At 41.9% G+C, this 26,682-nt stretch overlaps 3 protein-coding genes across 6 annotated transcripts in view; 2 read left to right on the top strand and 1 right to left on the bottom strand.

Moving 5' to 3' along the window:
• Positions 1-26,682, bottom strand: part of LOC307165431 (G-protein coupled receptor 4-like) — a 706,289-nt gene that overhangs the window by 485,118 nt on the left and 194,489 nt on the right. The window lies entirely within an intron of this gene.
• LOC307165421 (uncharacterized protein) lies at positions 2,745-8,825 on the top strand. 4 transcript variants are annotated; one of them, XR_013822476.1, is made up of 4 exons: positions 2,745-2,884; positions 3,158-3,326; positions 6,004-7,048; positions 7,601-8,825. XR_013822476.1 is itself a non-coding variant. In XM_079883026.1 (3 exons), exons 1-3 carry the CDS (start codon positions 2,837-2,839, stop codon positions 6,879-6,881), a joined length of 1,095 nt encoding a protein of 364 aa, XP_079739152.1. In that variant the 5' UTR covers positions 2,745-2,836; the 3' UTR covers positions 6,882-8,825. The 4 variants fall into 4 exon arrangements, 2 of the variants coding, with proteins under 2 accessions (XP_079739152.1, XP_079739153.1); XR_013822477.1 differs by having other exon boundaries at positions 2,745-3,045; positions 7,601-8,819; XM_079883026.1 differs by having other exon boundaries at positions 6,004-8,825.
• Positions 8,997-26,682, top strand: part of marf1 (meiosis regulator and mRNA stability factor 1) — a 51,526-nt gene continuing 33,840 nt past the window's right edge. The window contains 8 exon segments of the mRNA XM_079883057.1: positions 8,997-9,088; positions 9,470-9,559; positions 11,700-12,095; positions 13,596-13,731; positions 18,681-18,895; positions 18,980-19,097; positions 22,889-23,061; positions 24,073-24,471. Coding sequence (XP_079739183.1) covers positions 11,709-12,095; positions 13,596-13,731; positions 18,681-18,895; positions 18,980-19,097; positions 22,889-23,061; positions 24,073-24,471 — 1,428 coding nt within the window. The 5' untranslated portion in view covers positions 8,997-9,088; positions 9,470-9,559; positions 11,700-11,708.

Genomic DNA, 26,682 nt, shown 5'->3' with positions numbered 1-26,682 from the left:
ATGCCTGACAACGTCGGGGCATGCTCCTAATGAGACGACGGATGGTGTCCTGGGGTATTTCCTCCCAGATCTGGACCAGCGCATCACTGAGCTCCTGGACAGTCTGAGGTGCAACCAGGTGATGTCAGATGGACCGAAACACAATGTCCCAGAGGTGTTCTATTGGATGTAGGTCAGGTGAGCGTAGTGGCCCTTCAATGGTATCATTCCTTCATCCTCCAGGAACTGCCTGCATGCTCTCGCCACATGAGGCCGGGCATTGTTGTGCACCAGGAGGAACCCAGGACACACTGCACCAGCATAGGGTCTGACAATGGATCCAAGGATTTCATCCCGATACCTAATGGCAGTCAGGGTGCCATTGTCTAGCCTGCAGAGGTCTGTGCGTCCCTCCATGGATATGCCTCCCCAGACCATCACTGACCCACCACCAAACCGGTCATGCTGAACGATGTTACAGGCAGCATAACATTCTCCACGGCTTCTCCAGACCCTTTCCTGTCTGTCACGTGCTCAGGGTGAACCTGCTCTCATTTGTGAAAACCACAGGGCACCAGTGGCGGACCTGCCAATTCTGGTGTTCAATGGGAAATGCCAATCGAGCTCCCTGGTGCTGGGCAGTGAGCACAGGGCCCACTAGAGGACGTCGGGCCCTCAGACCACCCTCATGAAGTCTGTTTCTGATTGTTTGGTCAGAGACATTCACACCAGTGGCCTGCTGGAGGTCATTTAGTAGGGCTCTGGCAGTGCTCATCATGTTCCTCCTCGCACAAAGGAGCAGATACCGGTCCTGCTGATGGGTTAAGGACCTTCTACGGCCCTGTCCAGCTCTCCTAGAGTAGCTGTCTGTCTTCCTGGAATCTCCTCTATGTTCTTGAGACTGTGCTGGGAGACACAGCAAACCTTCTGGCAATGGCACGTATTGATGAGCCATCCTGAAGGAGCTGGACTGCCTGCGCAACCTCTGTAGGGTCCAGACAGGGGCGATTCTAGGATTTTCATTTTAGGGGGGCTCAGCCCCCAATGAGGGTATGATTTAAAAAAAAAAAAAGTTAGTTTATGGTCTAATGCGCATTATTAACTAGTTGCAATTATTCATCCAGTAACATGCATATGGCAGGGTTTTATAATCAGTGAGGTCCCGAATGTGAGGTATTTAGGGGGGTTCGGGGGCATGCTCCCCCGAGAAAATTTTGATTTCTCTGATCTACATATGTGCATTTTAAGATGTTTTGAAGGCCAAAAAAAATTGGATAACAATAGCTTTAAAACCATGTGCGGGCAGCTGTTTTTTTCCCCACCTCATCAGCATCACACTCTTTTTCTCTTTGTTTTTCTCTTGCTCTGTCTTTTCCCCTCCTAAAGCTGAGCTTTGACTGATATATGCTTTTCATTTTTGTCTGTCAGTGAAGAAAGTAAACATTGGGTCAACTGATAGGTTGATTTATGAATCATTTTCTCAGAAAAAGCTACCAGGAAAGCTAGGTAACTAAGTTTATTAAATTCATTCACAATATGTACACATTCATTATTGATCTAGGCCAAATACATGGCCGTAGACAGGGCTTTATAATCAAAGAGGTCATAAATTTGAGGTTGTTATGGGGTTAAACATTTTTATTTCTCTGATATGTGCATTTCAAGACGTTTGAAGCCAAAAAAGGATCATAAATAGATTTAAAACATGCTCTCTCCTCATCTCCATCACTCTGTCTTTTTCTCTCAGTCTCCTGATCTTGCCCTGTCTCTTCCCCTCCTAAAGCTGAACTTTTTTAATTTACTGAAGGCTACAAATTGTATTATATTAATTCTCAACATGTACACATGCATTATTAATCTTGTGCCTATGAAAACGGCTTTGTTAATGTTTCTTGTCCCCTCACAATGACATAATTACACGTTATATTCAGCTCAAAATGGCGAAATTAGACAAAAGTTTATTAGTTTTCAAATTATTTTTGTCATTCGTTTAACATTTATGACCTAAAAAACTGTCAAATATAAAATGTTTAGTTTAGCTACTTACATCTTCTTAACTCGCACTTGACCGTAAACTGAAGCGTCAGTCGTGCTGCTAAAATTCCATGTAAAATTCGCGCTAAGCAGCTTCTGTGAACATAAAGCCCGCCTACTTTGATTTGATTGGTCATCTCAAATATTCTGACATTGACGAGAAGTGAAAGACCAATGAGGATCAGATGAACAAACACACACGCGCGCGCCTCTGTTTCTGACCTGCGCTCTGCTTGGCGCTGCTGCGGACTGAAGATGAAGAACATTATTTAACCTTGTCAAAGACAAAAATATATATATATAATTTTTAGAATAACAACATTTCTTACTCCAAGTTTTAGGGGTGCTGAGCTCCTTTTTAGGGGTGCTTCAGCACCCCTAAAAAGGGGCTAGCCTCGCCCATGGGTCCAGGTATCGCCTCATGCTACCAGTAGTGACACTGACCCTAGCCAAATGCAAAACTGGTGAAAAACAGTCCAAAAAGATGAGTAGGGAAAAAATGTCAGTGGCCTCCACCTGTAAAACCATTCCTGTTTTGGGGGTTGTCTCACTGTTGCCCATCTAGTGCACCTACTGTTAATGTCATTAACACTAAAGCAGCTGAAACTGATTACCAACCCCCTCTGTTACTTTACTGACCAGATCAATATCCCAGGAGTTTAACTGACTTGATGCTATTCTCTGATTAAAAAGTGTTCCCTTTATTTTTTTGAGCAGTATATATATCCTCCGCTGCTCTAGGAGGCGCTGCTGTTCGACATTCATGATAATGAGGAGCGAGTTCCGGTGAATATCAGATTTCTGCTAGTGTTCCTGCTCACCGATGAATTTCGTTGATAATTTACACAAATGGACGAGTAGGATGGATCTGGTGAGTGTTCAGTTGTTGTAATAGCACAGGCTGCTCGATTAACGGAGAATAAAGCCGGTTAAAAGGCTATCCGATGTGTTGTTTGTGTCGAGCGCTCTCACGCGCCGCTGCGTTTACAGAATGAATTTAATCTGATGCGAAGAGCGTGTCTCGATCTCGAGGTATATTCATATTCAGTGGCTCTCAGACATGTTTATTGTGTAGCATATTGTCCTCTGTCAGTCCCGGTTGACGCGGCTCGCGGTGTGTGTGATGTTATTCACTCTGTTTTAGGACTTCGGGAACAAACTGCCCCAGGCTCTGTCGACAAACACTAAACTGCCCCAGTCTCTCTCCTCTAGCGCTAAGTTTCTGCCCTCAGGCCCGTTTGAGCACTACGGGCGGCCCGTGGGAGTCAAAGTTAAAGAGGAAGACGAGAGTGTGGAAGATTTCTTTCATTTCGGTGAGTGACGTCACACACGCATTTCGTATTTGCATATGTGTTGTTTTCCTGACACCGCTCACACACACTGTCCTTGATTTCACCATTACCACGGTAATATCAGCACAGCTAAAGATGTGTGTGTGCTATTTGAACTCTTCCAGGATATAATGACCCAGACAGCATCATAGTGTCGGCCCAGATCCGGCCCACATCTGGTGCGAGTGGAGTCCAACACTATAATGCTGTCTGCCTGGGAAACAGTGATAATTAAGAGTAATAGTTGTGGTAACGAGTCATTTTCAATCTCAAAAGTTGTTTTTGTTGCAAATGTCGCACTTATAACATGAGTTAGTAAATGATTAGGCTACATTTTATTCATAAACACGAGCACCTTTTCAGTTGTATGTTAATTAAAATGGGGAGACACAACAAAATAAATATTTATTAGGTCATAATTGACCAGAATATACAAACTAGTCTTGCAGAATGGCTCAAGAGATGTGTTTCACCCAAACATGATCATTCTGTCAGCATTTACTGTTCTGTGTTGTTTGGGTGAACTAACTAACCCTTTAACCTCATCTATAATATCCTTAATCATCTCCTTATAGCACGTTGCTCATATATAGCCCATATTTCCCCTGATGCATTTATTCAGCTACTTACTATTAAAGAGTTAGTTCAGCCAGAAATGAAAACTCTGTCATTTACTCACTCTCATGTCGTTCTAAACGCATTCGATTTGCATTCATCTTCAAAACACAAATGAAGATCTTCAATGAAGTCTGAGAGATTTGTGTCCCTCTATTGAAAGCGTATTCACCCAAAACATTCATAAAGTGAGGGTGAAATAAGTAAATTTGAACGGATCAGTCTAATCAAGTCTTCTGAAGAGACACGGTTGCTTTATATGATGCACAGATTTAATTTGGGCTTTTATTCACATATAAACATAAGCAAACATTTACAGCGTTCAATTTTGGCAAGTGGAAGCTCAACCAATAAGGTTTGTTCTCACGGGTCACATGGCATGGTTGAGCTTTTATGTTGGCTGATCAATGTTTATGTGTGAATAAAAGCCTAAATTAAATCTGTTCGTCATATAATGAGAGTCTTTTCTTTTTTTACCACTTTAATTTTTATTGTATTTTTAGTATGTCACAACTGTTTACAATCAAATACAACTTTCCAAATAGAAGAAAAGGCTAATTTGAGTCAGACATGATAAGCCATTTCAATAACAGGCAAATAACTAAAAAAAAAAAAAAAAAAAAGGCGTCTTTTCTTGGATTAAACAGTTCGATTCATGTGGATTTATTTGATGATTTATTCGCGTGAACAGACTTTCAATGGAGGGACAGAAATGTCTCAGATTTCATTAAAGATCTTCATTTGTGTTTCAAAGATGAATGGGTGAACTATCCCTTTAATTGACTAAAAACACTGCGAAACACCCACTCCTGATGATGGTGTTTCATGGGGATGAATCGGTAACACTTTACAGTAAGCTTCATTAGTTATAGTTTATTAACCAACATGAACTAACCATGAGCAATACATTTGTTACTGTATTTGTTAATCTTTGTTAATGTTAGTAAATAAAAATAAAGCTGTTCTTGTTAGTTCATAGTGTATTAACTAATGTTAACAAGATTTTAATAAAGTATTAGTAAATGTTGAAATTAACATTAACAAAGATTAATAAATGCTGTATAAGTGCAGTTCATTATTAGTTCATGCTAACTAATGAACCTTACTGTAAAGTGTGACCAGTGAATCCGGTATTTTGAGATTGAAAATGCTCTTCGTATTATTATGCATGTCTGAAATTGCAATGCATTGTGTGTAATCCTGTGTGTAATGGTCCACATTACATCTGTTATCAGAGGCGACTGTCTGAGTTATGCGTGTATTTCAGAAATGTACAAATACAAAATCACCATTAGCTAAAAATGTATTGATTGAAACTAGGGCTGCACGATACTGAAGAAAAGTGCGATATGCGATAACTTATTAATAATGCGATATTTGATATGCGATACGATAATGCTTAAAGTGTGTAAAATAAACTTAAATTATCTTTAAAATATATTTAAAATTATATAACCTACAGATGTGTTTCACATTCTTTTTGCAGCAGTTTTACTGTATATAAGAAGTGTTATTTTAACATCAATGTTAACCACAGGGTTCAGGTTATCCTATATTAGGGTTATTTAACAACAGAAACTGAATAATCAAATGTAAAAATAAAACACTGCTTAGTTTTCACTGTATGAATTAAATATATATTGATTCTTATTAAAGCTACAAAAGTTATTCAGCCGAGAGAGTGGGTGATTTTCTCTTTTATTCATGACCCCAGTTATTGCAAGCCGTTGCGATATACATATATATTAGCGATATTTCGGTATATTGTGCAGCCCTAATTGAAACAATGTAATATTTAAGTCAGAACCAGTGTGTAGCCCAGTGTGTAGCCCAGTGTGTAGCCCAGTGTGTAGCCCAGTGTGTAGCCCAGTGTGTAGCCCAGTGTGTAGCCCAGTGTGTAGCCCAGTGTGTAGCCCAGTGTGTAGCCCAGTGTGTAGCCCAGTGTGTAGCCCAGTGTGTAGCCCAGTGTGTAGCCCAGTGTGTAGCCCAGTGTGTAGCCCAGTGTGTAGCCCAGTGTGTAATGGTGTTGTTCTCTCCTGACCAGCTCAGCATCTGCAGCAACAGACCGGAGAGTGTCTCACGGCTTGTTGCGGCGACTCCGATCCTAAAAGCCTGTCTCTTCCCGATTCCCCCAAATCCAACAACCGTCCCTCGGCGGACCGGCCCTATCACTGCCAGGACTGCGGGAAGTACTTCCGGATCAACGACATCAAGAGACACCAGAGAATACACAGCGGAGAGCGTCCGTTCCCGTGCTTCCAGTGCGGGAAGAACTTCCCCACGTCCGGGGATCTGAAACGACACGAGAGGATCCACACAGGAGAGCGTCCGTATCACTGTCTCCAGTGCGGGAAGAATTTCTCCGACTCCGGGCATCTCAAGCAACACGAGAGGATGCATACGGGAGAGAGGCCGTACCAGTGCTCCCAGTGCGCAAAGCGCTTCTACAGATCCGGAGATCTCAAACGCCACCTGAGGATTCACAGTGGCGAGCGCCCGTATAAATGCCTCCAGTGCGGGAAAACCTTCTCGGATTCGGGACACTTGCGCGGACACCAGCGCATTCACACCGGAGAGAGGCCGCACCGGTGCACCCTGTGCGAGAAGAGCTTCTTCAGATCCGGGGATCTGAAGCGCCATCACAGAACACACACCGGCGAGAGGCCGTATCAGTGTTTCCAGTGCGGGAAGAGCTTCTCCGAGTCGGGACATCTGAAGGAACATCGCCGGATCCACACCGGGGAGAAGCCGTACCACTGTAACCAGTGCGATAAGAGCTTCTCCAGGCTGGAGCGTCTGAAGGGCCACCAGAGCATCCACACGGGCGAGAGGCCGTTCCACTGCACACAGTGCGGGAAGAACTTCTTCCGGTCCGGAGAACTGAAGCGGCACCAGAGGATTCACAACGGGGAGCAAGCGTGAAGCGGGAAGAGGGCCGGTGCACTACCAGGAAAACCATCGGGATCGGGACGATTCTTAATGCTTTTAAGAGAAGTCTCTTCTGCTCACCAAGGCTGTACTTGTGATTAAAAATACTGTGAAATATTATTATGATGTAAAAGTGATGTTTTCTATGAATATATAATAAAGTGTAATTTATTCCTGAGATCATCATTACTCCAGTCTTCAGTGTCACATGATCCTTCAGAAATCACTCTAATATGAGGATTTGACACATTTCTGGTTATTATCAGTGTTGAAAACAATTGTTTACATTTTTATTTCAGGATTCTTTGAACAGAAAGTTCAAAAGAACAGCATTTATCTGAAATAGAAGCTTTTGTAACATTAAACACTAATGTTCAAAAGTTTGGGGTCAGTATGAATTTTTATTTTATTTTTGTGGGGAAATAAAAGAAATCAATACTTTTATTCATCAAGGATGAATTAAATTCATGATCAAAAGTGACAGTAAAGACATTTACAATGTAACAAAAGATTCTATTTCAAATAAACACTGTTCTTCTGAACTTTCTATTCATCAAAGAATCCTGAAATAAAATTTGTACTCAACTGTTTTCAACACTGATAATAATCATAAATGTTATTTGCGCATCAGATCATCATATTAGAGTGATTTCTGAAGGATCATGACACTGAAGACTGGAGTAATGATGCTGAACATTCAGCTTTGATCACAGGAATAAATTACATATTAAAATAGAAAACAGTTATTTTAAATTGTCATAATATTTAACAATATTACTGTTTTTTTGCTGTATTTTAATCAAATAAATGCAGCCTTGATGAGCAGAAAAGACTTCTTTTAAAAACATTAGAAGTCTCACAGATCCAGAACTTCTGACTGGTGGTGTGTGTGGAGGCCGGACATGTTCATGTTACTCTGTTGTACCTGTGAAACCGTAGAGAACTGATTCTCACTGACTTCTCTTCTATTTCCCCATTAGAAACCAGCATATGCTGAACTCTAGCATTGTTATAAACACGTGCACCAGTTGTTCATTGCCGTAGACCGTGTTATGAACGCCTACAAACGCCCCACATTTCCTCGGACCCGTCAGACTCGGCGTGGCGCTGATCATGTGATCAGGTTGTTCATCACTCTGTCTGTCTGTCTGTCTGTATGTTGTTGCCAGATATAGTCAAGTGACTCATTAGAGCTGTAAATTGTACAGGAGGATATTATTATTGTGTATGCTTGCATTCCCTGTATTTAATGAATCCCCCTCAAATTGTTTTGTTTTTTAAAGATATAAACATGAATACTGTTTTATTGTCATAGTGCAGAAGCCGTCGACATGAGGCGATGCCTCTGAATCCTCTGATTTTGATGTGACCGTATGGTTTGTGTCAGTCTCTCAACGGTGGCAGTTTTACTAGCCGCTGTTAAACACGTATGTGATCCACAGAACACAGTTATTGTTTAACTATAACACTTTGTCACAACTATCATGAAATAAGTTACAAAGTATAGATATGCTCATACTAAATGGATGGTGAGCACCAGGTGAACTGTATAGCAAACTGAGCTTTCTCATAATAAATCACATTAGATTTAGCTTTTTTTTTTAGCTTTACGTTTATTATTGTTTCATAATGTCGTCTAATTTTTACTTACTTTATATATGTGTGTATTTAACCATTTGTAGTCAGTGTGTACTCAGTTTGGAGGGCTTTAATGCGGTCAGAAAGGCTTTTACAGCAATAAGAGCTGTGTTGAGGGATGAGTTATAATTATAACTGTTTTGCTTCTTCATGTGCATGAGTATTTTCTTCATAATGTGTGTCATTAATAAACATTTCACCTGTACTAATGCCAGCACACATGAAGAATCGTTTATTGGGCTTGTGTAACATTTTACATCACATCAGACTGACTCGTTAATAAATGATAAAACTTCAGATAAATCGAGTGATTAAGGGTTGTTTAATGTTTGTATGTTGCTGGACGGATATTTCAATATCTGTCCAGGTAAATTACTCGCACGTAGTTTTCTATTATTTAATTTAAATGATTTAATATTTAGAGGTAAACACCGCAAACCGTTTCCGCTTTCTTGTGGAAGCGATGCTCATTTTACGACATCTGCGTTGGCTTTACGGCACTGATCAGTCGGAAGTCTGGTAACCAGGGAGACGGCTGGCGGCACTGCGGTCAGCGTGAGACGGTGAGCTGTTATTGATTCGAAATCTCTCATTAAATACATTAAACAGTCAGTTTTCTTAGTCAGATATGTGTTTTCTAATGTTTCCACGAAACTATGAACAGCGACTGACAGGGACGGAGCAGTCTACGAGCGAAACACGGTTCATGTGTAAACAAAACAAACACTAAACACAGAAACTCGTGAAAACTAGCAGCGTTTGTGAGAATCTGATTCTCATGTGACCGTCATTAGCTTTAATTTGACTGAGTAACGGCCGTTTGCGTTTGTTTTCGTTCATTTAAAAGGCTTTTACTGGTGTTTTCCCGCCAGTTAGCGCTTGTTGAGCCGCTGTAGCGTTAGTTCAGCACTGATCGGGGGTCAGGTGTGCTGTTTCTTCTGCAGGTGCTGGTGATGATGATGATGATGTCAGACAGGTGGGATGTTCAGCTGTTGTGAAGCTTCTGTAAACTCACCGACTGCTTGCACTCACAGGTGAGATGTTTATGAGGGCTGATACGAGCTGATGATGTTTTCAGACCTGCCATGTAGCACTAAAGTGACCTTTAACCTAGATCGCAAGAGCCTTAAAGGGATAGTTCACCCAAAATGAAAATTCAGTCATTAATTAGTGACTCACCCTCATGTCTTTCCAAACCCGTAAGACTTCCATTCATCTTCAGAACACAAATGAAGATATTTGAGGAAATCTGAGCGATTTCTGTCCCTCCATTGACAGCTACGCAACTACCACTTTGACATAAAGAGTTCGTAACACAAATTCAAGTGAACTGAGCGGTTTAGTCCAAATTTAAGTAGTTAAGTTTAAGTAGTCGATTGCCGAGTTCACGCCCGTGATCATAGGTAACTAAAGCTATGCGCGTGAACTCGACAATCGACTACTTTGGACTTCAACCGAAAACAGGATGTAAACACAGGTATGTGCGCTGGCTTAAATAACATCATTTTTATTCATATCTTTCACATCTACTGCAGTCAGACTCACTCGTGTTCACTCTGAAGGAATCACTCACATGACCTGTGCACTTGTAATGACACATCAAGGATGTTAAGAGGCTAAAAGCAGGTTTAAAACTTGCCCCATTGAAGTCAACAGGGTGCAAATTTTAAAAAGAGGATAACACGGTGTAGGCAACACCGATTTTTGTCGTTGTTCTCTGTATTGACAGCACTCCAAATGTACAAAAAAATGAGCTCAATGTTAAAATTGACCGGAGTTCTCCTTTAACCAATGGGGTTTAACGACCAATTTGCGACAGTATGGTTTCAGGAAACAGTTGTGACGAGCTAGTTGATTTCTTCAACGATGTGTAATACTATGCTCCTGGGACCCAAGAATAGACTTTTGTCCACTGTAGTGGACATTATATTTTAGTGAATTTCTCTGACATCATACATGTCACATGACACAACCTGGGTGTCCTGTGAAGAGCACATTCAGGACTTTTCAGAGACACCAAATGTTTGGAGGTTTCATCATGAAAACAACTTCTGCTTGGTCTTTAAAAATGTCTGACATTAATTTAGTGATCAAATGTAGGAAATATGATAATATATTGTAATTATAATTTAAATTGGTCTACTTTTCAAATTGTATTTCATAAAACAACATCTCAGGAAAACGTTATGGGGTTTCAAATCAAAAAATGACTTTCTGTTCCAGAACAGGGCATTGATTTCATACATGTAGAGACATCAGGACTTACATCATGTTTATCAGGCATTTTGGGAGACACAACAAGAGAATATGGAAATAAATTATACATCAATATTCCTATGAAATGTTAGATATTATTATTAAAATGTTGTCAATTATTACTCCAATTATTACACTTCTTTTTTTCATTAAATGTTGCTCCAAGAACACATTGATGTGCAAATTAGATACAGTGTATAGATGCATTGCATTGAATGGGAATATTAATTCATGGCCATTTTACTCACATATTGCATAAAGTAAAATAGTGTATCAATTCATTCCGTTATATCTTTCATAACATAGTTGAGAATCATATTTATACAAATTTTGGTTAAAAAAAATCCTGAAACCCCAAAATTTATTGGTGATTGAAAAAAAAAATCCCATTGTTTTTGCCTATACATATAATTTCATGTCATTTTATTTTTTAAACAACTTGGTGTCCACTACAGAGGACATAGCATAACGTATGAATAAAATATTATTTTTCAAAAATGTTTTTTTACCATTTGTTTATTGTGCTCTAAACAGTGTGATGACATGGAAAAAAACTAAATTCACAAAACTTTTTTTTCTGGGTCTCAGGAGGCTATAGTAGTGAAGCAGCGAGTCATGCCGTTATACGGGGAACACACTCCTGTTCTAGTGAAGGTCTCAATGCTTCGGTGTTTCTCCACACTCATTATTTTATTGGACTGTCCTGGATATGATACAAGTAGAACGCTCTTTTATGAAGTTATTTCACTTATTTAGTAAGATTATGCCTGAAAAGGTTTTGGATTTTATATCATATGTTAATTAATAATTTGTTTGCTTGGTTTTATTGTATATATATGATATTTGTATTTTTGTAATTACATTTTTGCCGTGAAAATATCCTTAGATGCTGACACATCTTTCTGTCTGTTTCTCCAGAGCGATTCCATGGAGGTCCGTAAGCCGGTCCTGGAGCTGAAGGACGTGCCTCCGCCGCCCCCCCACAGCGCCGGCCCGCGCACACACCCGTGTCTCACCGTAAGCGTGTGTTCCTGCTGTGAGGCGAGCGTTCGTCTGCAGAAGAGCTCGAGCGGCGTCACCGGTGGAGGCTTTCCTCTGTATCTCCCCCGCTCTCACACACACACACACTCTCCTCCAGCGCCACACTGCGCCGCTCTGAGGCCGATACACACCGGCTCCTCTCTGTGTAAACTCTGTCAGTGTCGTTTCCCACACGGTGACCCGTCCTCACCCCCTCACCTCTGCTCTAGCTCACTCCAACACTCGACGCGGTGTGTGACGGGCGCTCACTGTTTGCAGGACTGCTGGAGAAAGGTTGGTGGATCCGATCGCTCGCTCACTGGCTGCGTTTACATGCTCAACGTTTGTTTCAATCGGACTGAAGTCATTCATGTAGTGTTCACATGAACGCTAAACAAGAGATCGGGTTGATTTTTGACATGCGCACACTCCACAAATATAGAGTTTCCCACTGTTTGCAAATAACTATCCTCCTACATTGGTCCTTTATTTGTTATAAACAGCAGGCTTAATATATTTAATTAATTTCTGGCCATAATTTGGAGACATTGAGCCTTCACCATGTTATGACACACATGCTCATCAATTTTTGTGAAGTTCTGAGTTTTCCTTTGGGATTTATAGGCTTTTGAGTGTATTTTGCCACGCCCCTTTTCTAAATGACCCTGTTACAGCCAGCCAGATGCAAAAGTTCAACTTTTTTTCGATTAATTATTGATCTAGAGAGTCCAGAGAATTGTCCTAGACTGGTTTGGTTCCGATCGGGCGAAAAACCAGGGACTAGTTCGCAAAAGTAGGTTTTGGACAAAATTCGACATAGCAGAACATTTTCCCTGCCTACATCCAAATCGGAGATAGCCATTTTGTCCGCCTTGAGCCAAGGATTCCAACGATATAAGACACTTGATCCTGGGACAAACGGTCTAAGAGTGATGAGCAATTTTGAACTTTTGGTTGCTGTAGCGCCACCTATGGGCCAATCGGGCTCATACTCTGAAAGGTTGTCCCCAAATTGAGGCCTACCATCTGGCCAGGTTTCAAGACTCTAGGCCTTATGGTTTGGCCTGCGCGATGCGTTTTACAAATCCTTACAATTACAATAGGGTTTCAGCATTTCATGCTTGAACCCCTAATAAGAATGAAGGCTTTTTGCCAGTTATAGCGCCACCTATGGTCCGATCTCCATGAAACTCTCTGCATGCTTCTTCACCATGTTATGACACAAATGCTCATCAATTTTTGTGAAGTTCTGAGTTTTCTTTTAGGATTTATAGGCTATAAAATTAATTTGGACCGTTGTGCCGTACTCTTATATTTATCAAGCTGTAAAACTGCCCAAAACCAGTCGTCTGTGGATGAGTCTGAAGCGAGCACTGGTGGGCCGTTGTCCTGCTCCACTTTAAAGGAGGATTATAGAATGATGAGACACTCGTTTATACGACACTTTATTCAACAGAAGAACAGCTCGTTCTGCACGTCATTACGCTATTTCTACATCATTGCACATGCGCAGTCCTTTCAGTTTTGCTTTTCAATCCGATCAAGTGTTTACATGTTCTCTTGATCGGATTAGAATAGGAATAAACCCCCCCTTTCATTGGGATCGAGCTCAGTCGGATCGATTAAGGTGTTTACATGAAGTCTTTTCAGTGCGATTGAGCCGTCGATCCGATTACTAGCGGATGATTTGGTTGCATGTAAGCGTAGCCACTGAAGGCGAGGCAGGAACGTGGGAAAGCCTCTCTCGTGTGGATTCTGTTCTGAAATCTGACATCAATCTCTTCTGCTTTTTAGAGTTTGCGTGTCGACTCGGAGAAGGTTTGGCCGAACATTCCCCCGCCCGTCCCGGTGTGCAACGGCTGCGGCGTGACGGGAGTTTCGTCCGACGGTCTCCTGGGTGTCCACCTCGCCAAAACCCCACAGAAATATGGTCTGTACACACACCTAATGCACATTGTTTTACTGCTGATAGTGAGCTGAGGAGTTACAACCTAGTTTTGATGAAAAGGAACACAACTTACTGAATACTTTTGCATTGCACCATTACATATAGTTGCAACGTAACTCTGTGTATAAACTAAATATTTTTGGAAGCCTCTGACCAGGAGAACTTGTTGAAATAAAATAGCAGGCTGACTGAATTGCATCAATTTTACCCAACAATCCTTTATACATTAGGATTTCTGCAGGTGTTAATGTCTTAATTCACTTTTACACAAATTAAGGCCTTAAAAATGTCTTAAATTAGATGTGGTAGAAGTCCATCTACGCACCTGACTTAAGTTTACCTGGCGCGTCTCCAGTCGACACTTCATGTTTATACCAGCACTAGGTCTACAGTCGACAGCTGGCTTCGAGCCGGTCGACATCTCAGCCTTCTTGAACACCATCACTTGGGAATAAGGTCTTTAGTGTTCCACTAACCTGCTCCGCTAAAACACTAAACGCTAAAACACTAAGACTTGAAGTAACATCTGTAGTGTCTAGCCTGATATACAGCAATAATCAAACATTCTCCAGACAATGCCTTCGAATATGCTTTAATCACGACCGGAGAATCCCAGGTTTCAGAGAGCATCCCAGGTTTCAGAGAGCATCCCAGGTTTCAGAGAGCATCCGAGTTTCAGAGAGCATTCAGAGAGCATCCCAGGTTTCAGAGAGCATCCCAGGTTTCAGAGAGCATCCCAGGTCATCCCAGGTTTCAGAGAGCATCCCAGGTTTCAGAGAGAGCATCCCGGTTTCAGAGAGAGCATCCCGGTTTCAGAGAGAGCATCCCGGTTTCAGAGAGAGCATCCCGGTTTCAGAGAGAGCATCCCAGGTTTCAGAGAGCATCCCAGTTTCAGAGAGCATTCAGAGAGCATCCCAGGTTTCAGAGAGCATCCCAGGTTTCAGAGAGCATCCCAGTTTCAGAGAGCATCCCAGGTTTCAGAGAGAGCATCCCAGGTTTCAGAGAGAGCATCCCAGGTTTCAGAGAGCATCCCAGGTTTCAGAGAGCATCCCAGGTTTCAGAGAGCATCCCAGGTTTCAGAGAGCATCCCAGGTTTCAGAGAGCATCCCAGGTTTCAGAGAGAATCCCGGTTTCAGAGAGAGCATCCCAGGTTTCAGAGAGAATCCCAGTTTCAGAGAATTCCACCAGCAAAAAGAATAAAACAGTTTTTATAGAATAGGAGCATGGCAAATGTGACATGATTCATTACATCATTTTTGTACAGTATGATTAGCTCTTCATATGTATAATTCAGCAAACCCTTCTGTTACTAGGGAGAAGCAAATCCTGATTTCTTGATTTACTTCACTTTGTTACTCAAACTCACGAGTTTATATATTTAGACAACAGTCTAGTTTCATTTCCCCTTTTCTCAGATTCAGACACACACTGACTTTGACCAAAGTGTTGGAGACATTTAGTTTCCAACACCATATAAAAATGAATCCTGCAAGAAAAAGAAATGTTAGTTATGATTAATTAAAATAATCCATCACACAGAGCAGATATACTTTGTAAAATTCATAGTTATGGCATTAAATGCATTGCAAAAAAATATATCTTCCTTAGTGTTTTCGTCCTGTTTTCCATTACAAAAATCTAAACATCTTTGATACATTTACTTGAGATGATGTAAAATGTGAGTTTATGATGAGTTTATGCTTAAAACAAGAACAAATATCTTTCAATGAGTTATGAAAACTTCCCTTTGAATTATGTAAAATATGTAAGGTTTGAGGGCGAACCAAACACAAATGAATCTTCCAGGTGATTTGTTCAAACATAATTCCACACAGAACTCAACATTCCACATTCCATAACGGCAGATGTTGCTGGATCCCACGACGGATATAGAAAACAGATCTCCTTCTTCTCAAGGACCTCTCAGTGACCCCAAGGTTGAAATCTCTTAAAACCAAAGAGACTGAGACTTTAACTACAAAAATACATAAAATCATCCCAAAACAATTCTTGATGGACTTATATTCAAACATCGTTCAACTACATAATTCTATATTGCCATATAGATATATTATATCTATATTCTACAACCTATATGTGTGTCTAATATGCTTACATCTAGCAGTTATAACAATTACTGACTTATACGGGATCTTTGAATGAAAGTGTGTCTTGTTTCCTATCAGAACGATCGTATGTTCTAGATTCAAAAGATGGCTTGATTGAAATCTGTGTGAAATGTTTTGTATTCTTATAGTAGTAATGATGTCTAAACTGTGGCCTCTGTACTCTCTGCTAGCGCTGGGGAGTAAGGAGATCCCAGATAACGCATGATTTACGATGAGAGGTGAAGAAAATGCCACCTCTCAAATAAAGACAGTGTCTAATTGGTCAGAACTCATCCAGGAGGCTGGACAAACACTTGAGTTTAAAATCTTAGGAGCCGAACAAAGCTTTGGGGGGGAGAAGAAGAGAAAAATAGATTCAAAAGCCATCATGGAGAAGCCATGACGGAGTCCAGCCTCAGAGGAACATGGGTTAAACAGCTTCATTCAAGCCATCATCTACTCTCGTCTCAATCTTCTTTCTTTTCTTAGTTTTCCTTTCTTTTCCGTTGTGAGTCTCGGTTCTAAGTTAAGTTTTGCGGCTAAGTTTCGGTCCACGATTCGACTGCAAAGCCAGCTTTCCAGCAACAAAGACTTTCCATCCATCCGCCAGCACACGCGTGATCGGCCGCCAGGAAAACCTCTTTCACACCGACGAAGGGAATCCCCAAAAGCAAAGACGAGCAAGTAGCCTCCAGACTCTTAAGCTGAACCGGTGCATTGATATAGATTTAATAACCCGCCTAAGAAACGACAGAAGGGTTCAATTAATGATTGATGGTTCGTTCAGGTCATGTCTTATAAGTGCATATAGAAACTTGGAATTTCATCATCTCTTAAAACTCACTCTTTCCTCACTCTCTTTTTCTGCAGCTCGTATGAATGTGTGTTTGTGTTAGATATTAGTTTTATGTGTTCTTGTTTGTATTTTAAAGAGAAGTGTTACTTGTGTTTAATGTTTAATGTCTTAAACTGCTGATCTAAGTTACCATGCTAATAAATAGTGTTTCACTATAGTTTGGATATTTATATCCGCCGCAGAGCTGATAGTTCAGGTGAACCCTGGACGAGTCATTTGCTCGGCCGTAATGAATGATTCTTTCGAGTTCCCTATAAATTAATTAATAATTTCTTTTGAGCTAAATTGACCTTTCAGAATCACTAAATTACTTTACACCCCATTGGCAGATATTTGTTCGTTTTTAGCACAAACTCACTTAATTTTGATCAGTTTAACAAAAAAAAAAAAACATTTAACAGATGCTTTAATCCAAAGCGACTTACAAATGATGAGAGCAATAGAAGCAATCAGTGATGTCATTGTGTATATCTAGTAAATGTATCTTGATTTTGACAATTGCACTGGAAAACAAGAAGAAAAATATGAAAGAACATCATCTTTTTGTGTGGTGTGATCAGAAGATACAGGAAAAGTTAAAGTGTTCAAGCTACTTTTTTTCTAAAACGAATGAAAAAGTGATGGATATCTCGAACGTTGTATTTTAAACCTCTGAAGTGTCGCTAATACGTTGTTTATCTCTAGACATTTACATTTAGTGATCATCTATGTTCCTTCATAAACCCGCAGAATCCCTGTTATATTTGCACACGCTTACATTCTGAACCGATACAGAGTTTGTTGCAAACTAACTAGTGTAGACTATGAAGCACGAACTTCCGGATGACTGGTGTAATCCTGGAGAAAGTGGACGAGTGCTTATACTGCGCCCTAAAAGTGTGTACTCTATTTGTGAAGAAAGTAGAGAAGAGTAGACGAGCTTTGGGACAAACTATCACGTCATGTGTTTTTAACACATGCTCTGCCGCACCCTGTCACCGTAAACTGGCCTGTCAATCATCTTGTCAAAGATAAAATCCTCCACATTTAATGTCCTCCTGTATCGGAGAGGAATGCAGAATCTCTCATGCGAGACTCTCCTCATATTAATGCAGAATGATGCATTTAAAAGGTAATGGCCAAACAGATCTTTATGAAGCTCCACACTGTTATTACAGCTGGAATATGACACGGATAACGTTAAATAAATATTTTTTTTGTCAGGTTAAACTTTGATTAGTCCCTCTCACCGTCGGTCGCGCATATCCACCATGTTTTGTAGTTTTTTTTTAACACTTTTTACTCATGTTTGTAGTTCCTCCTCCAAAGCACAGTGGGTTGTGGGTAATATTAGCCTTTATAGTGAGCACGGATCCACACTTCCAAAATCCACCGGGAATAGTAGATCATCCGGGGACTTCTGGCTCACTCTCATCAACATGCTACATACACTGCAAAAATGCTTTTCTTACTTAGTATTTTTGTCTTGTTTCCAGTCCAAATATCTAAAATATTCTAAAATCAAGAAGCATTTACTAAAGTAGTAAAATAACATTAGATATTAAGTCTTGTTTTCTGGGTAAATAAATCTAAATTAAGTGAGTTGTGTAAAACAAGCATAATTATCTGCCAATGGGGAAAGAAAAATAATCTTGTTTCTGTTTGAATTAACATTATTTTTCTGACCCCATTGGCAGATCATTATTATTATTATTATTTTTTATTTATTTATTTATTTATTTATTTATTTTTTTTAAGCAACAAATCACTTAATTTAGATTAATTCCCCTGGAAAACAAGACATAATATCTTGTTATTTTTACTCATCTAGTAAATGCATCTTGATTTAAGAATTTTTTGATATTTGGACTGGAAACAAAACAAAAATACTGAGTAATAAAAGCCTTTTTGCAGTGTGGGACACTTCTTAATCTCACAGACTGTTTAGGATGGCTAGTGTGGACACTGAAGGGTGTGTGTGTGTGCAGGTTCTTCAGAGAGCGGTGCGCTGGAAACGCTGCCCCCCATCGGGGTGTTCTGGGACATCGAGAACTGTGCGGTTCCCAGCGGACGCTCGGCTGCGACGGTGGTGCAGAGACTCCGAGATCGCTTCTTTCAGGGACACCGCGAGGCCGAGTTCATCTGCGTGTGTGACATCAACAAAGAGAACAAAGCCGTCATCCAGGAGCTCAACAACTGCCAGGTGCGCACGAGCATCACGATAGCATCCAGAGCATGGTTTATCATTCATACGCATTTATTGATGGCTTGATCTCGTCCTGCTCAGGTGACGGTGGCCCACATCAACGCTACAGCCAAAAATGCAGCCGATGACAAACTGCGTCAGAGTCTCAGGAGATTCGCGGACACACACGCCGCTCCCGCAACGGTCATCGTGGTGTCATGTACGTGTCCACAAACGCACAACTCAAAAATATTTATCATGACAAATCAGATCTGTCTCTTTAGATAGAAGTGCTTGATATAATAGAACATTGTCAGGGAATTTAGTTAAAGAAAGGACCAGATATGATTAAGACCAGGGGCCGGTTTCACAAAGATAGACTTTGACTATGGCTTAGATATAGTAGATAGTCAGACTTCAGATAGACATCTAAATCAGACCGTTGCACAAAGCACTTAAGACTCTGACTATCTTAAGTAGGACTACACTGCAAAGCATTCTGGGTAAAATAAGGCACTTTTCAAAACAAAAAACATGGCGGATCAAGTAAGCGCATTCAACCGCTCAGTGCAGTTTACCCCAGCGGAAAATGTGTTTGTTGGAGGAGTATAACAGTTACAAAGACATTTTACTTGGGACATTTAGCGGAGAATGTAGTAACAAGAAGAAATGTTTAAATTATGATCCATTTTCCCTTTTTTTTTGGTCAGAAGTTTAATAAATTGAATTTTTTTTACTGAAGATAGTTTGCAGTTTCATCAGGCAGAAGTTCAGCTTTAAGACTCACAAGGAGTTATACCCTTCAACACACACCCACACACCCACACACCCACACACCCACACACCCACACACACACACACACACACACAGCAGTTATACCCTTCACCAAGGTCTAAGCTACGTCATTACTTCAGGTTGAATGATTCTGATTGGCTAAGAAATAGATAAACACACATTTTCCACGTGTGGACAGATAGACTGAAGCATATCTCCATCGATTATGCAGCTGACCCTCAGACCCTAAAGTTAGGCACGTCGTGACCTTCCAGTTCGCAGATCTGCTTTTCTAGTCGCCAACATGGTGAAGAAAACAAGTCAGTCAATCTCTAATAATGCCACTTGTTCCTTAACCTGTAACCAAGAAGACTAACACACACAGACACACACACACACGGCTTCTTCAAGGTTGGATTTAGCCAGGCTCTAACTATAAACAGGAGAGTCCTCTCAAAACATCCAGATAACATGTTCTTTCTCTCAATGGGCCTCATTCATGAAACACGAGCAGAACGAATTTTTGTGTAGATCGTGTGTAAAGTGGTTCTGGCGTAAATTTTCGGATTCATTAAAATGTTCGTATTTTCCAAATGTTAGTTGGTAGGAAAGAAATCTACACCTGCTCCCAGCCACGCGCAAATAGTGCGTTTAACATCCGAACGTTTTGCTCATTAATAAGGCTGCATTTTAATTCACCTTAATCGGGTACATATTTACACAGCATTTTGAAAAAATATTAGATATAGTAATTACATATGGTTTTTCTTTTTACTTTTATCATGAGAGCCAGTAATAGCATCTGCAAACGGAGCACTTTAATCAAATAATGAATTGCTTTCAATAGGGCTGGGACTCTCTTCACTTCTGGGACTGTTCGATTAACAGATGAAACTCCATTAACTGCATCTGCTGCCAAGCTTCCTTCCTTTAGGACCTGATACGCCACTATGTACGCTTGAAAATAAAATGTGGCGTTTTGAATGAACTTCTAATAATAAAACTTCAATTTCTGCATCTGAGAAATTTCTCTTTTTCATTCGCTTTTGAGAAGACATGTTGAAATCCTTCGTTTGGTGTCATAATATGATGCCCATATATAGTTGTCAGTCGGATTTAATGGGCGGGATTTATGGTAATTGAGAATGAGCGTGCACACGCGTCCCATTTACGACTGATTGGAATTCATTAACACACACACACACACACACATTTCACTATCACATCTGACGTTTACGAAGTATTTGTGAATCAGGAGAAGAGTTTTCGGGAAGGTCTCTTTACGCGCAAATCACTCACATATTTACTCGTATATTTACGAATGTTTCATGAATGAGACCCATTGAGAGGACACTTTAATCGAACACAGTAAAGTAAATGCTTTAACTAAGAAATGGTACCTTAAACTATTGGTTTCAATGACCCTTGTGACATAGTCGTCATGGTGAGCTAGAAGAACAGAAGTATGATTTAACACGTGTTGAAGACCTTCTGGTAATCACAATGGTAACTTCTATAACAAAGTAAATCTCATAAGCTTAGAGAAGTCATTCTTCTCATTTGATATTTAGAAGGAAAAATATTGATTAATACCTTGATTATAATCACTCATTAGATATACATTAAAGCAGCAGTGGATTCCAGAACCCTCCTTCAACATATGCTATTATTCCTAAACAGCAGAAGAACCAATGATATAATCAGCCGTCTGTGGTGATATCGTAATCGTTTTAACAATGTATGATATGACAAAACACGCAACGCATACATGGCTTGATGAAGTTTATTAAAATGCAGTTTTTGCCCATGTCTTGAATTTTGAGGGAAAAAATTCCCCTGTATTTTGAATTTTTGTATATTATATTTATATCGGATGATAGTCAAACATTATCACATGAGCAAGATTGCTATTTTTCCTGAATATCGGCACGATTGCAAATATGATGTTGATTTTATACAACAGCTCAACAAACAAGAAGTTGAGTAACAATTTACACATAATATTGCCTGTTTTTTGTTCTATTTCGCTAACGAAAATCGGTCCAATCCACTGCAGAACTGTTGTGGAGGATCAGCACAGCTGTGTTTCGTTACTGAATGAATCCATGCATTTTGAACGCGTCATGTGTCACTAGCTGTGTTTCCGTCCACCTATTTCTAATGTGAGTTTTGGGATGGAAACGCCAAGATGTGAATAAATTCTAAAAATGTGCATAATCTCATGCACTCTAAGGCAGATCATTTTTTTTATCCTATAAGAAGACATACACATGAACTACGAATCGCATTTACTGAATAAATCCCTCTATGCGCAACAAAAAACTCAGCGTCGGCTGTGATTGGATAACTGGAGTAACCAGTGGACCAATGGCGTCGCAGCGTCTCTAATGTTGGTTTGGTGTTTCTGAAATGCCGGAGTCGAAGTGTGTGATCAGAATGATTTGGTGTAATTCCCTCAGAAGCGTCTCACACACACGAGTGTGTTCCCGAACACCAGCATCCGAACGCTAGAGAACACGACAGCGGTTACTGTGTTTCGTCTGATGCTCGAGACACTCGTTTATGATGGAGGGAAAAAGAGAAAGATTGCAGAAACTTAAAGTTTATTACTGATAATTTGCACCAACTTCCAGGAATTGACAATTTTGTTCTCTTGAACACATAAAACGGCTGCTTTATTCGCAAATGTTTTGCGATATTCCATTTTTGCGCACAAGTTAAATTTGCAACTTTGTTTTGAAAGACTGCCAAGGTACCAGCACAATAACACACTCAGCAAAACCGTCTAATCTGTTTGAGTGAATGATTCAATGACTCTCATAAAGACTTCACTTGTTTCATTACTGGCTGAAGTCTCTTTTAACGATTCAATGACACATACATTTAACAGTCACTCGTCGCCACCTACTGGTGCAATGATGTCATTAATACAAATGTTTATTTCAAGTGTCAAGTTACTTTTTGAAAGGTGATTTGCTTTAGACACTGAACTATAAACTTTTTAAAGTAATCTGAATTATTGTAACAGAAATACATATACATGACAGCTGCTCTCTCTGGCTCAGAGCTCAGATCTGAACGTTCGCTGTGATCGTACGTGTTTAATGGGCATCGCCAAATCATTGTCATTTAGGAGTAAGATCGCGTGGGTGTTTACATCGAGATTAATCGCGCATTACACATAACAATCACATCACACATCAAGCGAAACTGAAATCTGTCTGTGCTTCCCGCAGCGGATGTGAACTTCGCCAGTGAGCTGAGCGACCTGAGGCATCGGCACGGCTTCCAGGTGATCCTGGTGCACAAGAGCCAGGCCTCGCCCGCTCTCCTGCAACACGCACACCGGCGCGTCGCCTTCGAGGAGTTCGTCTCGGACCTCCCGCCCGGGATGGTCGTCAAGTCACAGGTCAGCCTCACTCCCTCTATATTCCTGACCAGTGTTGGGGGACGCATTACGAGTAACTTGAGTTATGTAATCAGATTACTTTTCCAAGTAACTAGTAAAGGAACGCATTACTTTTTCAATTTACACCAAAATATCGAAGCTACTTTTTCAAACAAGTAGTGCTAATTACTGTTTCACATTTATTAGCTCTCCATGTTGAGATGAATAAAGTGAGGTGTGTGTGTAAACATGATGGTTATTTTAGTTCTAGACTAAATGTGAACATGCATTTACTCATCTCACTGCCACGAAAACATTCAGTATTCCTCAAAATGAATAAAAACAGTAAAATGCAATCTCAGAATTTTAACTATTAAATGACACTAATATACTTTATGTATTTAATCTCACTTTATTAACCAATGTCTTTGCTGCTGACCTTCAATGATCTAATTCCACCGTACTAATAAGAAAAAATTGATTTAGAAATAAGAGTGTTGAACTTCCTTCTCCTGTATCCTATTGTTCTTTAATCCAGAATAACAGCAGCTGAAAGGTTTGAGGGGCGCCCTCTACTGTACAGGAGTAAACATGCATTTCCTTCAGCCTGAGGCTTAATCACTTCACTTTTGGTGTGAACGGGCCTTTACATTTGTCAGAAATAGAACTTTTTTTTGTTGTTATTAAAAAAACAAACAAGCAAGCCGAACCTAGGTGAGAAAAAGTAATGCAAAAGGAATGTAATTAGTTACTTTTTTTTAATGCAATATTGTAATGCATTTCTTTTAAAAGTAACTTTCCCCAACACTGTTCCTGACTGCATGTGGTTCTGCATTTTGAGCTCTGGTTTGCCAGAAAACAGCTGGTGTTTCTGTTTGAAGACAGATGCTGCTGTTGTAATCATGTGATCATAAACCTGTGTGACTCCATGCTCTGAGATTCCTAATGAGATCCCGTTATTTAAAGCTCCCAGCGGCAACTCCATCCTCATCTCAGATCTCCCAGAGTGCTGTTTGTGTGTCTGCTCCTCAGCCCAGTTTCAACCTTCTGTTTGTGCACCACCTTCCCACACACCGCGACGCCAAAGCTGTGGCGAACCGGCTCCAGCGCCTCTCCAATAACTGTGGAGGGAAGGTGTTGGGAGTGTCCGGCGGCTGCGCCGTGCTCCGGTTCGCTAGTGCTAGCGCGGCTGAACGCGCGCACAAGCGCATGGAGAACGAGGACGTCCTGGGCCAGCGCATCGTGGTGTCGTTCTCTCCCGACGGCCCGGAGGAGGAAGAGGAGCGCCGACTCTTCCTCCCCGTGGAGAAGCAACGCTCGCCCCGTCGCCGGGCGTCTCGGTCGAGAAGCCACGCCCCTGAGCGCCCCTATAGCCCCAGGAAAGCAGGCCACGCCTCCTCGTGCAGCCCTGTGACGAAGCCCCGCCCCCAGGTCAGCTGTGTTCCCGCCTCTGCCCCGCCTCCTCCCATCATCCTCCAATCGCACGCTTCCTCTCATTCTCATTGTGCCTGTGCCTCCGCTTGACCTGCTTGCTCCTCCCATCATCATACATACACACACTCCCTCTCTCTCACTCCCTCTCTCTCACTCCCACTCTCTCACTCCCTCTCTCTCACTCCCACTCTCTCACTCCCACTCTCTCACTCCCACTCTCTCACTCCCACTCTCTCTCTCTCCCACTCTCCCACTCTCCCACTCTCTCTCTCACTCCCTCTCACTCCCTCTCTCACTCCCTCTCTCACTCCCTCTCTCACTCCCTCTCTCACTCCCTCTCTCACTCCCTCTCTCACTCCCTCTCTCACTCCCACCCTCTCTCGTTCACTCTCTCTCACTCGTTAACACACTCCCACTCTCTCACTCCCACTCTCTCACTCGTTCACTCTCTCACTCGTTCACTCCCACTCTCTCACTCGTTCACTCTCTCACTCGTTCACTCCCCCTCACTCGTTCACTCCCTCTCACTCGTTCACACACTCTCGTTCACTCCCTCTCACTCGTTCACACACTCTCTCGTTCACACTCTCTCACCCGTTCACACACTCCCTCTCACTCGTTCACACACACTCCCTCTCACTCCTTCACACTCACTCGTTCACACACTCCCTCTCACTCCTTCACACACACTCCCTCTCACTTGTTCACTCCCTCTCACTTGTTCACACACTCCCTCTCACTCGTTCACTCCCTCTCACTCGTTCACTCCCTCTCACTCGTTCACACTCTCACTCGTTCACACTCACTCGTTCACACACTCCCTCTCACTCCTTCACACACACTCCCTCTCACTTGTTCACTCCCTCTCACTCGTTCACACACTCCCTCTCACTCGTTCACACACTCCCTCTCACTCGTTCACTCACTCCCTCTCACTCCTTCACACTCACTCGTTCACACACTCCCTCTCACTCGTTCACTCCCTCTCACTCGTTCACACTCTCACTCGTTCACACTCACTCGTTCACACACTCCCTCTCACTCCTTCACACACACTCCCTCTCACTTGTTCACTCCCTCTCACTCGTTCACACACTCCCTCTCACTCGTTCACTCACTCCCTCTCACTCGTTCACTCACTCCCTCTCACTCGTTCACTCACTCCCTCTCACTCGTTCACACACTCCCTCTCACTCCTTCACACACACTCCCTCTCACTTGTTCACTCCCTCTCACTCGTTCACACACTCCCTCTCACTCGTTCACACACTCCCTCTCACTCGTTCACTCACTCCCTCTCACTCGTTCACTCACTCCCTCTCACTCGTTCACTCCCTCTCACTCGTTCACACTCTCACTCGTTCACTCCCTCTCACTCGTTCACACACTCCCTCTCACTTGTTCACTCCCTCTCACTTGTTCACTCCCTCTCACTTGTTCACTCCCTCTCACTCGTTCACACACTCCCTCTCACTCGTTCACTCACTCCCTCTCACTCGTTCACTCACTCCCTCTCACTCGTTCACTCCCTCTCACTCGTTCACTCCCTCTCACTCGTTCACACTCTCACTCGTTCACACTCACTCGTTCACACACTCCCTCTCACTCCTTCACACACACTCCCTCTCACTCCTTCACACACTCCCTCTCACTCGTTCACACTCACACTCGTTCACACACACTCACTCTCACTCGTTCACACACTCCCTCTCACTCGTTCACACTCACTCTCACTCGTTCACACACTCCCTCTCACTCGTTCACACTCACACTCTCGTTCACACACTCCCTCTCACTCCTTCACACACACACACTCCCTCTCTCGTTCACACACTCCCTCACTCGTTCACACACACTCCCTCACTCGCTCACACACTCCCTCTCACTCGTTCACACACACTCCCTCTCACTCGTTCAGTCACACACTCCCTCTCACTCGTTCAGTCACACACTCCCTCTCACTCGTTCACACTCACTCTCTCGTTCACACACTCCCTCTCACTCGTTCACACTCACTCTCTCGTTCACACACTCCCTCTCACTCGTTCAGTCACACACTCCCTCTCACTCGTTCACACTCACTCTCTCGTTCACACACTCCCTCACTCGTTCACACACACACACACACTCCCTCACTCGTTCACACACTCCCTCACTCGTTCACACACTCCCCCTCACTCGTTCACACACTCCCCCTCACTCGTTCAC

The sequence above is a fragment of the Squalius cephalus genome (genome assembly GCF_949319135.1).
Source record: "Squalius cephalus genome assembly, chromosome: 10".
NCBI classification, from domain to species: Eukaryota; Metazoa; Chordata; class Actinopteri; order Cypriniformes; family Leuciscidae; genus Squalius; species Squalius cephalus.
The sequence above is the reverse complement of the archived record's forward strand: the minus strand, read 5'-3'. Positions and strand labels throughout refer to the sequence as shown.